At 36.0% G+C, this 14,852-nt stretch overlaps 1 protein-coding gene across 1 annotated transcript in view; it reads left to right on the forward strand.

Annotated features, from left to right (window-relative positions):
* The window catches only part of LOC137175520 (C-type lectin domain family 4 member F-like), a 103,581-nt gene that overhangs the window by 2,837 nt on the left and 85,892 nt on the right, over positions 1-14,852 (forward strand). Inside the window, exon 4 of the mRNA XM_067581192.1 lies at positions 564-647. Within this exon, the coding sequence (XP_067437293.1) occupies positions 564-647 (84 nt within the window). The remainder of the gene's footprint in view (positions 1-563; positions 648-14,852) is intronic.

A 14,852-nucleotide genomic window follows, 5' to 3' on the forward strand; every position in this document is an offset into this window, starting at 1 on the left:
CTACATATATTTTCATCAGTGTGTAGATCACTTGATCAATGACAACATAGACCTCACCTCAGTTTGTGTTCTCAGGCTACGTTGCAGTCTCTGATATTATCTTCTGTTTGGCAGCAAATAAGAGTTTGTGGTTGACTGACTTTTAAAGACAGAGGTACATGTATGGGAAAGTTTATAATCAGAAACAATCAGAGAGTTTAATAGCAGTAACACAACTGATGGCTGTTCAATTAATGCAAAGCTTGTGTGATACTATACCACTGAGATAGAAGAGGATGGAACAATAAAGCTTTAAGTTCATGCTATTAATTTTGGCCATCAAAGTAAAAATTAAACCCCAGTCAAAATGTTCTGCTTTTAGTCTTGCAGATATAAAGTCGCATATATCACCTTGGCTTTGTATGAGGGAATGGTTTATGTACAGTATAACAATATTAAACTTTACCTTTCATTAATAGTTAAAACACAATTTCCATATTGTTTTAAAGTACATCATCTCTGTACTTGTGGACATGCTTTGATGCTGTTGTATGACAGCTTCATATTACTCTTTCTGCTCTCAGATAACAAGACACTGGACCTTGAGGCCAACTTTAACACCTTCCCTGAGGAGAGAGATGAGCTGAGGAAGAAGCTGACTGACTTTGGTAAGTGTGAAAATTAAACTGCACCAAGCAATCACAAAAAGTTTTGCAGTCCATTTGTCACACTTGACAACATGAGCGGCAGAGAAGATTGATATGCAGCCATGTTATGTGCTGTTGTCTCAGCCGACTACTCGTGCTCTGGAAACAATGTCAGCATTATGTGTTGTGTGATGTAAAGGAAAAAAATCTGATTTGATTGATAAAAAAATCATTTGACTCAGATTTCATCATCATCTAGTGTGAAAGTGGTGTGAATCTTATTGTGAATGATTGACAACTATTTATATTATTCATATGGTAAAAATCCTAATATTGACTGTTAATGTTAAAAAAATAAACCAATGTCATTAGTAATGATGGACTGATGTTGATTTATTGGGATATAGCTGATAAACAAGTGACAATAATGTATATTTGAACTGATTGATTCTCTTCAAATCTGTTATTAACTGATCATGTAATCATTGTTTATTTAGGGTGTTACATATTTGTCAAAGTTAGATGTTAAAGGATGGGTTCACAGTTTTTCAAGTCTCTCTTAAAACAACAGCCAGGAACCCAAATGAACATTGAAGCAGGTTTTGCTCGCTGTAATCATTCCTCCTGTTCATACTGACTATTAGAAGATCCCCTCCAAACGTGTTTACAGTGTAAGTGATGGGGACAAAATCCACAGTCCTCGTTTGAGCAAAGATGTATTTAAAAGTTTATCTGAAGATAATATGATGCTTCAGTCACCTGAGTTAGTCAAATGAAGCAGATATCTTCCACAGTTTCAGTCTTTTTTAATTAAAAGTTTCCCTCTTTGGGTCTCGATGGACACTGTTTTCCTGTTCAACTGCAGCAGAAGGATCGTAACATAAAAAGGGAATTTTGCACTAAAAAATGGTAACTTTGAAAGATTTTGACTTGATTTGACTAATTTGTGCAGCTGCAGCCTCATATCATACATTTTTAAATAAAGATCTTCATGGAAGGAGGACTGTGGATGTTGTCCCCATCACTTACAGTGAAAGTGCATTATGAAGAGATCTCTTATTTGCCAATATGAACAGGAGGAAGGATTACAGCAAGAAAAACATGTTTCAATGTTCATTCTGACACCTGACTATTGTTTTAGGACAGACTTGAAAAGTTCAGAACTTATCTTTTCTTGTTATGACTCTGTAGATTTCTACTACTGTATAAAACATTTATAACACTTTGACTCCAAGCCTGTAATATATCATCTTTCTGTTCTCGCATAGATTTCTTTATTATCCCTGTTTACATATTTCTGAATAATATGATGCAGTTTTGATACCTCAGAGGAAATGTATTTGTTAGTTCTTGTTACTGGCGTATGAAGGATTTGTCCTTTTTTTTGCTCACAGTTCACTACTCCCAAAAAGGATGGGTGTATTTCAGCGGTAGTTTCTATTATATTTCTTCGAACATGAAAACCTGGCATGAGAGTAGAACTGACTGTCTGCAAAGAGGGATGGACCTAGTGGTTGTCAACAGCAGAGACGAACAGGTCTGTGTGTGTGTGTGTGTGTGTGTGTGTGTGTGTGTGTGTGTGTGTGCATACTAATGGATGAATCAGTGTTTATCACAGACACAGAAAGAGTGAAATATTGATTGAATGCAAGTTCATCAAGGTACAGGATGACGGAAATTGGTTAAATATTTATTGATTATTGTATGTTTCTCTTTAAAAACAAGGAATTCATAAATCGATACCAAAAGAGGATATGGATTGGACTGGCTGACCGTGAGAGAGAGGGGACGTGGAAATGGGTGGATGGGACTCCGGTGACAACAAGGTTCACACATTAATATTCATTCAAACTAAATCAATCTTTGTAGTGAAACTAAAGCCTCTTTCATATCACAATAGCAGCTGAGTAGACTTTAGATTTTTATAAGCTGACTACATTGTCAACAGTTTTTTAGGGAAATATTTTTGATTTGTCATCGTTTTAAGTTTAACTTGGCCACATTCTGTGTGTTGCTGTTCATTAAATGTTTGATGGTTTGTGTTCTTTATTAAAACCTCATTTCCTTTGGGTTTGTTTTCAGCTTCTGGATCTCTGGGGAGCCAAACGATTATGAAGGACAAAATGAAGACTGTGTAGAAACAAGGTTTGACAATGAGGAAAGCGGCTGGAATGATGCAATATGTGGACATAGAAAGCTATGGATCTGTGAAAAGAAAATGTCTCTCTAACTCAGCTTACATACCACCATGGCATCTACTACTATATATAAGTACTGTATGTTTAAGACATGAAGATAAGATTCATTTACCACTTTCAGCTAAAGACAGCACTGAAACATGATCATTGCTAAGCTGCAGGCAAAGTGGCATTAGACACAAATATCTAACTTTGTTTAGAAAATGATAGACTGTAATGTATCCTGTGTAATCTGCAGCAAGTGCGTATCTTCCAAAGTTACAATCTTTTAGTACGACATTCTTTCTTTGTGTTACTGTCCCTAAACTGCAGATTAGCAAAGGATCAGTGGCTCATATTAACTTCAGCTGAATTTAAGAATGAGTTTTTACAAAGTACAAGGACGTGTGGATTTTGTCTCCCATTGCTTACATTGGAAATATGTCAAGAAGGGATCTTTTCACAGTCAGTGTGGACAGGAGGAGACTTGTTTCCATTGTGGTCCCTGATGTAAAGACAGTATTGATGCAGGAGTCCAGGTGCCATAAAATCCAGGAACCACGATCATGGCTAAAAGTGTATTAGGTCCACCTAGAGCTGAAACTTATACAGTAATACAGCAGCCCAGCAACAAATCCACCCTTCATGAAGGTTATAATGTTTAGTTTGTGTTGAAGCTGTTTTTGAGAGGTGTTGACTCAACGTCATGGTCATTTTGTAGGTTGTGTCCCTGTTGAATTGTATTGCATTATTATGAAAAGTGTTTGTAATATTTAGTCTACCATCGTTGATACAAATGTAGAGGACAATGTGACTTTAACTTCTTTGCACTGGTGTCGTTTCCTTTCAAAATCCATTTAAAAATAAAAATAAAATCTTACTAATTATGTACAAGGTTGATTCAGTTTTTAACACTGTCGCCTTTCATTGTGGACTTTGTACATTCTCAGTGTGTCTGTGTGGGTTTCTTTGGGTCTCTGGTATCTTCCCACAGTCCAGACTCCAGGTTAAGCTCAAAGGGTGACTGAATTTTTGCTGGTGCTTGCTATCTCATAATCTACCTTCTATTGCTTTTATCTATTTTTAATCTGTTGATACAGATCCAGTTTTATTTCTTTGTGTCTAAACATTTTTGTGTTCACTCCTTTTATGTGGTACTTATTATACTTATTATATAATATATATATAATATAATACTTATTATACTTATTATATGTAATTATCTATAATAAAATATAACCAGTGGATCTGGTATAATTGGACCTTGACAATGTGTAACATCGTTCCCATAGAGACAGCAGACAGAACAGATACCTGACCCTCAGAGTCTATTACAGAAGCTTTTGCCAACCCTAAAATATTCCACAAATTGAGTTTAATTATTTGATAGTGAAACAGAGACTGCTTCACTTTGATTTTTTATTTCAACAAAAAAAAATGCTTAAAGGCGTTCTTAACCACTATAATTTAGTGTAAAACTGTAAATTATATAATAGTTCAGTACAAAAAATGGATATATATATATATGGATATGTTCCACTGTGAGATTATTATGAATAGGTCTATTTAAAAAGATGTTTTAATTTATTTTTCTGAAATATGTAAATTAATATTCATCAGTTGTCCAACCCTACAGTAAACAGAGATAAAAACATAACATTTCTCCAAAGCACTCAGAGCACATGATCATCATAGCTTGTAAGTGTGATAAATTTGTAATAGACACAAATTAAGATGACTCACAGAGAACAAGACGCAGGGAAATGTTGAGAGCAGCTTGTAGGATACACAGGAGTCCAAAGCTCACAGCAATCAGTCTGTACAGTTTTATTCCTGTGTGCAGAAACCGCCCACCGACCCACCAACACACACACACACACACACACACACACACACACACACACTCACATCAAACACAAAAGTAAACTTTCACACATTCTTACAAATATAATGGAAAATGTTGCAGACGGGTTATTTGTTCCCTTTTTATTTTTGTCTTCTTCAAAGCACAAATCTACCTTCTCACTAATCAAAATGTAAAAATTTTGATTTGATACATACACTCAACCAAAAAGTGGTACTGGTTCCTTAAAGAGTTACTAAAGCTTTGATGATTTGAACAGCAAGTCTAAATGTCGCTGAAGATAAGTCATCCAGGCTAGTCTATTGTAAATCTTGTGTACATACTGTAGTGTACTAATAAAAGTGAGCCACATTTGTTGACTTCAACAAGTGGTTTAATGGTCACCTAAAACTAAAACCAATAAAACAAGAAGGTATCACAGGATACATGTGACAAAACATGACAAATGGTCAGCACAACTTTTGAATAAAGTTACATGACCAAAAAGCTTGCAATTTAGTGTACCAGATTAATATTGACATTGTAGTCCATCTTGCTTTAATGTTTAAAACTGATCTTGAAAATTATTGAACTGTAATTATGTGAACTGATTTCTTAACAGTCACTGCAGCAGACACTCTACTGTCTTCATCAGAGCGACTCTTCAATGCAACACTCCTGACTGAATCATCATGGAAGTTTTCATATATCACAGTCATCTCAGATTCCTCTTCATGGAAAACTGTTGCCATATTTTTCCTGTTGATGAAGGTGTTAGTAATGTTGTCTTATTTAATGGTGCTGATCTGTGGTCTGATTCTTCTTTTATGTTTTGTCCTTACAAAACAACAATCTTCTTGTTCCTCCTCTTTTTTCAGTAAGTTTTTTCTTTCTCAACTCAACAATGTTGTGATACTAGACACATTGACTGCTGCTCCAGCTGTAACCAGTGCAGATCCTTGTGTACCTACAAGATAGATGAGCCTCATGCTCGAGCGAGACAAACATTCCTCAGCTTCATCATTCCTGTTTTGACACACGCTACATGATCATTTGAGTTTGTCTCATGATTTGATCACAAAAAAACAAACTTGTAGCAATGCAAGTCAATTCAACACCAAACAACGGCCTCTAAAATTAGTTTTGAATAATTTTCCTCCTCTGGTGAGGTGTTTTTAAGCCTTTATATACCATTGTAAGTACATGTTTCATCAGTTTTGGGTGGTAAACTGTAGTAAAAATTGATTACAAGTTTCAAAGTGTCTTGATTTATTAAAAAAGATTTCCATATACTTGCTCTCACTGTATGACTACATTCACAAAAACATAATCATTAATTTCCATCATGAAAAAGTCATATCAATTTACTTTACTATTAACACAACAGTATTCCAACTGGCATTGGCATCTTTAGGCTTTTTGCTCTGAACCTTGTTTGAAGTGTAAATCATTTACTGAACACTGATCTGTAACTAAGCAAAACAATAACAGTATATATTGACGGTAGATGCAGCCACATCAAAGGACGTTCTTTTTGGTGGATTTCAAACAATGAAACAGTTTTAAATCAGAAACTACCTCTTTTTTATCCCCTAATATGACTTCTCACTCCAGCAACAAGGGTGGCTGCTCTAAAAAAGTATGTACTACTTTCCTGACATTGTATGACCTTCAGTATACTGTATATATCAGCCATTAATTGGCCTTTTCTTAAAATCTATTTGAATGCAAATACAGTATTACAGTGTAATGTCAACTTGTGAAGTGGTGCATGACAATTTACCAACAGAGCACAAATGGTTGGATGTGGGTGTGGTATGTGTTGTGCTTGTGGTCTCAGATGTTGTATTCATATTTTCACACTTCAACGATCTGTTGATCTGGTATCTGTCTCTAAAAATGAGTTTCAAGAGCTTACTCTTTATTAAATTATAATGCTTGGTTTCGAACCTTGTTTCAAACCTAATATGGCAGAGTCATTGTGTGCCATAAAAATGATGGTATGTTATTTTTAGTTGATAGCTGCATGTAAAAATGGTAATACTGAAAAATTTCACAGGGTGTGTATGAAGCAAACAATGTAAAGGACTCAAATGCAGATTATAATGTATTTATGCTGTATAGATATTGCAAGACTTCTCAAAACTTTGTTTTCTGTTTCTGGGTGAATATAGTCAAAAGCTTTGCTTCCCTTTTTTGGAATGAGTTTAATTACTTGTTATGTGTGAGAGGCTCTTTTCACTTTAAGACATATTATGTCTTGGCTTTTATCAGATCAGTGAAATTTTGAAATGTGCAAATCATGAACTTATTTACATCACAACATTTAGTTTAATCTGTGAAGTCTGATAGAGTTCAAACTGCTGTTGCAGGTGGCTTCAAATAACACAATATTTATTTTCCAACTCACCACTTGTAATATCTATTTTTCTGTGGATGATCCCATCTTTATCAACTCTGTTGTACTATATTGTAATTCATTATCTGTTTATACACCTGCCTCCACTTGGTGTGTCCGCATGAGGAGTTACAGTTGTTGACAAATACATTAATAAAGACTTTTTTATATATCTGCTATCAACTACATTATATTGTATTATAAACCATTTATTAAATGTTTGTATTCTGCTTATAAATGCTAACTAGGGGGTTTTAAAGTAAAATGTTACTGACTTGGATCTATGATGATTTATGATTTCATAAATATTAGTCCATAACTGATAACCCACTTCTTTTCTTCATCTCTATGTTACAGTTTTTCTCCATAGTTTTGATGCAGTAAAATACTGCATACTCCACATAATAACACAAACACCAAAACTGTGTTTCTTTTTGCAAAACAGCAAATGTATTCTCTGAAAGGTTTTGGTTTCTCAAAAATACAGTCAGCAAGTCAGTTTGTCATCACACAATGCACAATGCATCAAATCACAAGTTCACACCTGCAGTTATTTCCAATGGAGAAAAACATAATTAAAATCAACAAAATATTGCAGGCAGTCTGTTTACTCTCCATATCCTGTTGTTATTTCCATCAGGTCCACATCACATCACCTGTAACATTCTCTCTGACCAAACACCTTAGATTAAAAAAAGCTTTGTGTAACATATCCAATTACAGACCATAACTTGACCTAGACATGAGATTACATGTTTGTAAATGTTTCAACACAGAAAAAAATCTCATTGAAAGAGAGAGGGAGACCATTGTTGGGCTTGGAGTCTCATAACACAATGTCTCATACACTGATATGATATCTGCAAATGTACTACATGCAATGCCGGTTTTGGCCAGTAGAGGTCAATACAGAATCGTGATAGTGGCACGTAACCAGGAAGTAGGGAATAGTGGGGATTGAAATGTAGTAATGTTTATTGTTTGGAAGATGAACAACACAAAGGAAAGTGATTATTTGCATTCAAGGCTGTGCTTTGGTGCCACCTGCTGGACATTTAAATAGGTGAATGAGGTTATTTTACTGACTGTGTCTGATTAGACCTCTTCTCAGGACAGTGTGGATGTTCACAGACTGTGCCTAACGAACCTTTTTCACAGAAGACACTTTGACATGTCACAGTAGGAGAAGCACATTTATAACTAATGAAATTAATAATGGCTGAATTGCATTTAGTTGCTTCAGTTTCAGGGTGCTGCTATTTTGCCTGTTGGCTCACAGTTACTCAGGCGTTACTGGGACATTTGAATATAACAGAGCCATTGTTAGTTGTATTAGTAACACCTGTGCTTTTCCTGACGTGACAAACCAAAATGTCTGCTGTGAAAAAGGTCTGTTGACATCTCCGTTCAAGAAATATATGTAATTGCAATTTTTCTGACCTATACTGCGATTTCAATAGCAACAATTTTCTAAAAATTAAATTACAATTAAACAACATATAATTTTATCACAAACTTATTTTGTTTCTACATTGAAGTAATATAATCAGATAAAACACTTAATAATACAAAATGATACATTTCAAATGGTGCGCACTTTCAAATAGCATATAAAAATCAATATAAAAATGATCAATTGTTCAGCCTTGTCTTGTTCTCTTGTTTTGGTCACATGTGACGACTTGTGATACCTTTATCATGGACATTTTAAGAGAACTATGATTTTGATAGTTTACCATATACAGTGTACATTTGATCACAAGCAAATCTATAATATATAAAAGGATGTAGAGCAAGTCTCTAATTGTTTTTATTTTTTTAGTTATCAACACATGGTCCAATTAGCTTATCGTTTCCGAAGCTTTCAAACACATCATGTTGCTTTCCTCAGCAGTTGGAGTAGTTCAGTTGTCATGGAGATAGTTGTTATCATGAGACCCAAGTATGGAATAATAATATTTGTTTGTATATAGGTGGGAAAAGGTAACCCCTGCTGTTCAAGGATGGCGTCTGTCATTGGATGTGAACGTCCCCCTTTTTTCTACAGTCATCGATGAACTTCATGGCTGTATTTGGCACATAAACAGCAAATGAAGAAACATTGTTAAACACCATCACCTATGTGATACTTTCAGCAACATTTGAGTAAAGTACTTACACAGGAAGACCAGAGCTATGAGTGCAGCCAGGAGGAGAAGACACAGCAGGCCCAGAAACACTGCAACACCTCTGCAGGAAACCTTTTTTGCACCTGGATCTATAATATAATATTTGTCATTAGTTTGTGTTTCAATATCAAATCAAATAAATTTAGGTCAACATTTGTTTTATCTTGTGTCACAAATACAGCAGATTATAGACAGTCCACAGTCTTTATTCCAAATATTTTTACACTATAACTTATAATGCTTAATATTTAATTCATTTTAAATATTTGTACTTTATTTCCTTAATTATAATGATGATTTCCTTAATTATTAATTACCAATTACTCTGTTGCTTCTGTTGACTTTGTATGTGTGTCACATTTTGTACATCTCTTCCTGACGTCTCCCTTTTTTCAGCCCATTGCCATAATATAAAGTGAGTTTTTCTAAGGATAGAGGTTGTTTTATGTTTTACAGATTCTAAAACCCTCTAAGACATTTATTTCAGGCTTTATAAATAACATTGACTTGAACTTCACTTGATATACTGTAGGAAAAACTGAAAGAGATACAATGAATAAAGAAAAACATATTATTTTAAGTTAGTCTGATTTTTATGTAGACACAAAGCTGAGAAGAGAAGTCACAAGGTTTTCTGGTGCCCTCAGCTCCTTTGACTGAGTGCTTGGATAGTTACCACAAGTAGTTTGTGATTTTAATAATGCAACATGATGTTCAAAGAAGTAAAGGTCATATCATTAAAAGTCTATTGAAAGGCAACCATCCCAAAGTGTGATTTTTGTATAATTCAAATCAATCTACATTCAAGCACACATTTACATAGCCTTGTATGTTATTGGCACTGTGGGTTTCTTCACTTCTTTAGCTAAAACCATTAATAGCCAGTTGAAACAGGGTTCTACCAGCAAAATGCAGCTGAATCAGGTGCTTCTCAGTTCAAGGACAGCAGACTGCAGACAGCAGAAGAGAGTCTATTACTGGACTTCCAGAGAACACAAGGGAGTGGAACACATTTAATTGTGCAAACATGCTAATGTTTTGACACTACTGTTCTCACTCTGACTCTGACAAAGACACAGTAGTGTCGAAATGTTGTCCCTTTTGCTCTCTCGAAGTCCAGTAATAAAGAGTCTCTTCCCCTTTGTCTCTTGCTCTATGACCCTTTCTCCACATAACTGTTTCTCAGACAAGTCATTTTAGTCTTTGTTTTTCCTTGAGACAAGTTGTTTTTGAAAATATTGTCTATTCTGTTTGTGTAAAGAATGTCGCGTACACGTGTGTATTTGTTTGCTGTAATAATTACCTGAAAGTGCCGTTTCAGATCTTTCTGGCTCCAGAGTATGGATCAACACATTTTCATAAATAATTTCTGAATTTCTTATCTCCCTTTTACGCTTGCTGCACATCTCTGCATTGACATAGACATCCATCAGTGGATCCATGATGTTCAATCGTACTGACAGTTCAGTTTTGTTCTATGGTGCCTAAAGCTATCAAAGTCTACAGAGTAACTCTGCTCATGGTAAAACCTTCTAAAAGAGAATATGCATGCTACTTACAGGTGTGATTCTCTACGTAACAGGAAATTGAGAGCTGGTGGCATGAAGTATTTAGGTGACCGACTTCACCTATTTGGCCCACATGTTGCAGCTGTATGAAGGTGTCATTTTTGGTTAAAGCTATGTTGCACGTAAACCATCACAGCTCAGAATGAGAACAAATTTGTGTAATATACAAAAAATGGTGCATAAATGGTAAAGTATTACAGTGCTATGTGTCTGCCTATGCAGATAGAGGTTTGTTATGTTTATCTATAGAGATACAGTATATAAATAGATGTGGTCAGAAGCTGTACTCACAAGTGCAGTCTGCTGCCATTTTGATGATGCTAGACAATAAAAAAGCAAATGCTGCTTCATGTAGGCCTGGGCAACTTTTAACTTCAGGCAGTTAACCTTCTGTTTTTCTACACAGCCAGACAGGTAAGCTGTTACACACAGACTGCAACTTAATACATGCAATAATTTGTAGTAGCTCCAGCAGAGCTACTTTTTTTTTAAAGAAAAAGCCTCAACCCTATTTCCTCCATTTTTTCATGTCAAAGCAGTTATCGTGGGGGATTTCTGATGTTTCTGATGTTCTGCTCTGTATTTCATGTAGACATACCTTTAGCCATTTGCATCTTCCCATGATTGGTGGTTGATTGATGGTTATTTATATGCAGTAATTTCTCAAAAAGCCCTTAAATGTGGAAGAAATATTGCATCAGTTAAGGAAAATCTCCACAACCTGGTTAGATTTTTATAATTATTTCACCTCTCCTCCACAGACATTTTGGCAAGCAACCATTTCAGTGATATTAAAAAGACAAAGGTTTCATTATTAAATGTGGACAGAAGAATTTAGGCAAATTACTAATTAATTTACCTAAATTAGCTGAAGGAAAGTTCTTCAGTGTTACTTTCCCTAATCAGGTGGGGTTGATTTAAAAAAAAAAAAAAAAAAACATACCTTTTGGTGGGTGTCATTTTACTGTAATATAATACACCTGAACATTTGGAGGTAGTCATTTAACTTGATGCTGAAAAGGTATTCGACTAAATGGAGTGGGACTGCTTTTTTAATGGACTGGAAAGGTTCAGATTTAGAAGATCATTCACTTGAATAAGGAATGCATCTCCCACAGAGACTTGGCTATCCCCACATGCAATTAATATTTACCATTGTGATCAAGCCATTGGCAAAAACATTCAAAAGGAAGAACAAGAGAAATAAAACACTGCAGACAAAATATGGTTAGGGTTATTGTTGTGCAAACTTGATTGTCGAGTCGACGAATTATATTGAGAGACGGCTGCACTGCAGACCCTGATACCACACAGGCTTTACTAACCTGTTCCTAATCTGTTTGACTATAACATCATTTGATAAGTAGGACAAACAAGCATAATTATTTTCATTTCATTTTATTTTATTTCTCAAGCACAGAAAAACAACAACAGATAATGACAGTAAGGGCATGACATTGAAGTCGGCTTACAAAAAAAAAAGAAAAAACAAAACAAAACAAAAAGACATGAGCGAAATGCAAAAAAATAGACAAAATAATAACATAAAATAACTTTGTATATACAAATCTAACTAAATGGATACAAATAAATGGTTAAGATTGTAGGCAATGAGGCCTCATGGTGACAAGTGTATCTAAGTCTTAACTGGTGGTGATTCTTACACCACACATTAGGTGCAGAAGAGGAAGAACAGTTTAGAGATTTTAAGGAGAAGTAGGCAGCAGTATTTTTTTTCTAATTTAACCTTCATTTAACATGGAAGCCTCTTAAGATACATTTTTTTTACAATGCAGACCTGGCCGTAATGCTTTCTGTTAAACAGGACAAGAACTACAAGCTAGCAGCTGGACAGCTGGTGAGAGCTGCTGTTCTGGATGAAAAACCGTAGTGAGAACAAGTCAGAGTGGCTAAATAAAGACTGAGCCTCCATCAAAACTCTCAGCTCTATGGTTTTGTAAATTACAGATGGAAGTAGTTTTCACAATTTACATCCAGCCCAATAATTATCACTTTTCAGTAAGATAACCATACAAGCATGGCAGTGTATTCAGGCAAGCATTACAGCTGTGTTCATAAAATAAGAAATTAGCGTCTGCTGCAGTGAAGTTGTTACATCATCCTCCTCTGAGGGACTTTCCAGCTTGCGTTACAGAGACACCATCTTTTCACAGATCCAGAAGTTTTGATCTTTACATGGTATATCATTCCAGCTGTTTTCCTTGTCATGGAGCCTTATTTCCACACAGTCTTCAGTTTTGCCTTCATATCCGTTGGGTTCCCCAGGGCTCCAGTAGCTGAAACCCAAAAACAAATAATCTTAACAACAACAACAACAACAACAACAACAACAACAACAACAACAACAACAACAACAAAAACAAAACAATTCCAACATTTGATAGACAGCAACATGCTAAAACATGGTCAGGTTTAAACTGCAAAATTCAAGTCTCATGTGATTCATTACAGATTAATTTATTAAAAAGTTTTTAAAAAAGTTTTAAGGCCTTTAGTTCAGGGTTGATTTAATTTGTGTGAAAGAGTAATGTGTGAACCTTTTGGTCAGCTGAGTCCCATCCACCCATTTCCATATTATCTCTCTCTTAGTCAGTCCGATCCATGTGAGCTTGTGGAATTTTCTTGTGAAATCCTTGTTAACAGAGAAAAACAGTAATCAATAGAAATGGAAATGATTTCCATTCATCTTCCACCTCAGCGAACTCACCTCCAGTACATTTTCCACTCTTTCTGTCATTACATCTCTCAGCCACAAACCACAAATTCATACACTCAAAAGGACACACACACACACACACACACACACACACACCTTTTTATCTGTCTTTCAAAATCATTACACAGATTATCACACACTGTACCCTGACTCTGGTGGAGATCAAACAATCAGTGATTCCACATTAGCACAGGTATTTTATAGGTAAACCGTAGGGTGTGGCCGAGCAAGCCTGTGTGTCTTAAAGAAGTATCCACATACCCTGACAGCAGGGGGATCATTCTCCATATGTATGGAATATGTAACGGAGTGGACAGATAGCCGCTATACAATAGAGAAACTCTATGATATCGAGTAGAGGCAACAGCCTACTGAATCATTGATAGATTAATACCATGGATACACTATGCAAATTCTGTTTTAGTCATTGATGCCAGTTGCAAAAACCTGACTGAAGAGAGAGACACATTGAAGACAAATCTGAATAACTTTGGAAAGTATGATGATAAAACTACATCAATGATCAGAGCATTGTAATTTTGTGCTTCTGCCTATGGCAGTTGGATCATAGGATCAAAGTCCGGAGAAGACATGGAGAACGCTATGCTGATTGCTGCACCAATAGAGTAACATCTTTTGGTGGAGACAGTGTGATGGTGTGGGGCAGCATCTCTCTCACTGGAAAAACAAGGCTTGTCATCACTGGAGGCAATCTCAATGCAGAGAGATATCGAGATGAGATTTGGCAACCAGTGGCAATCCCATATCTCCACGGTCTGGGACCGAATTCTATCCTCCAAGATGACAACGCCTGCCCCCACCAAGCGGGGTTTATCAGAGACTACCTCCAGATTTTGAGAGTGGAGAGGATGGAATGGCCTGCCAGCAGTCCTGACCTCAACCCCATTGAACACATGTGGGATCAACTTGGGCGTGCTGTCCATGAGTGACCAACACAACCATGTTGGCTGACTTGCGACAAGTGCTGGTTGAAGAATGGGATGCCATCCCACAGCAGTGTGTGACCAGGCTGGTGACCAGCATGAGGAGGAGGTGCCAGGCTGTTGTGGCTGTGTATGGTTCTTCCACACGCTACTGAGGCTCCTGTCTGTTAAATGAATAAATTGTTAAATTGCCAATATGTCTTATTTCTTCAAACTTCAATCATCCAATCCACCAAACAAGAGTCAATGGCAGAATAAGTTAAGAGAAGATTTGGCAAATTTTTCATGGGCATAACCCGCACACTCAGCTCTGCTGCTCATCCCACAAATGCATGTTCCTTACAAATGTGGCACCATTTAAAAGGGAAATAACCAGGCTTTCCAATGGTAT

This window comes from Thunnus thynnus, chromosome 3 (assembly GCF_963924715.1).
Source record: "Thunnus thynnus chromosome 3, fThuThy2.1, whole genome shotgun sequence".
NCBI classification, from domain to species: Eukaryota; Metazoa; Chordata; class Actinopteri; order Scombriformes; family Scombridae; genus Thunnus; species Thunnus thynnus.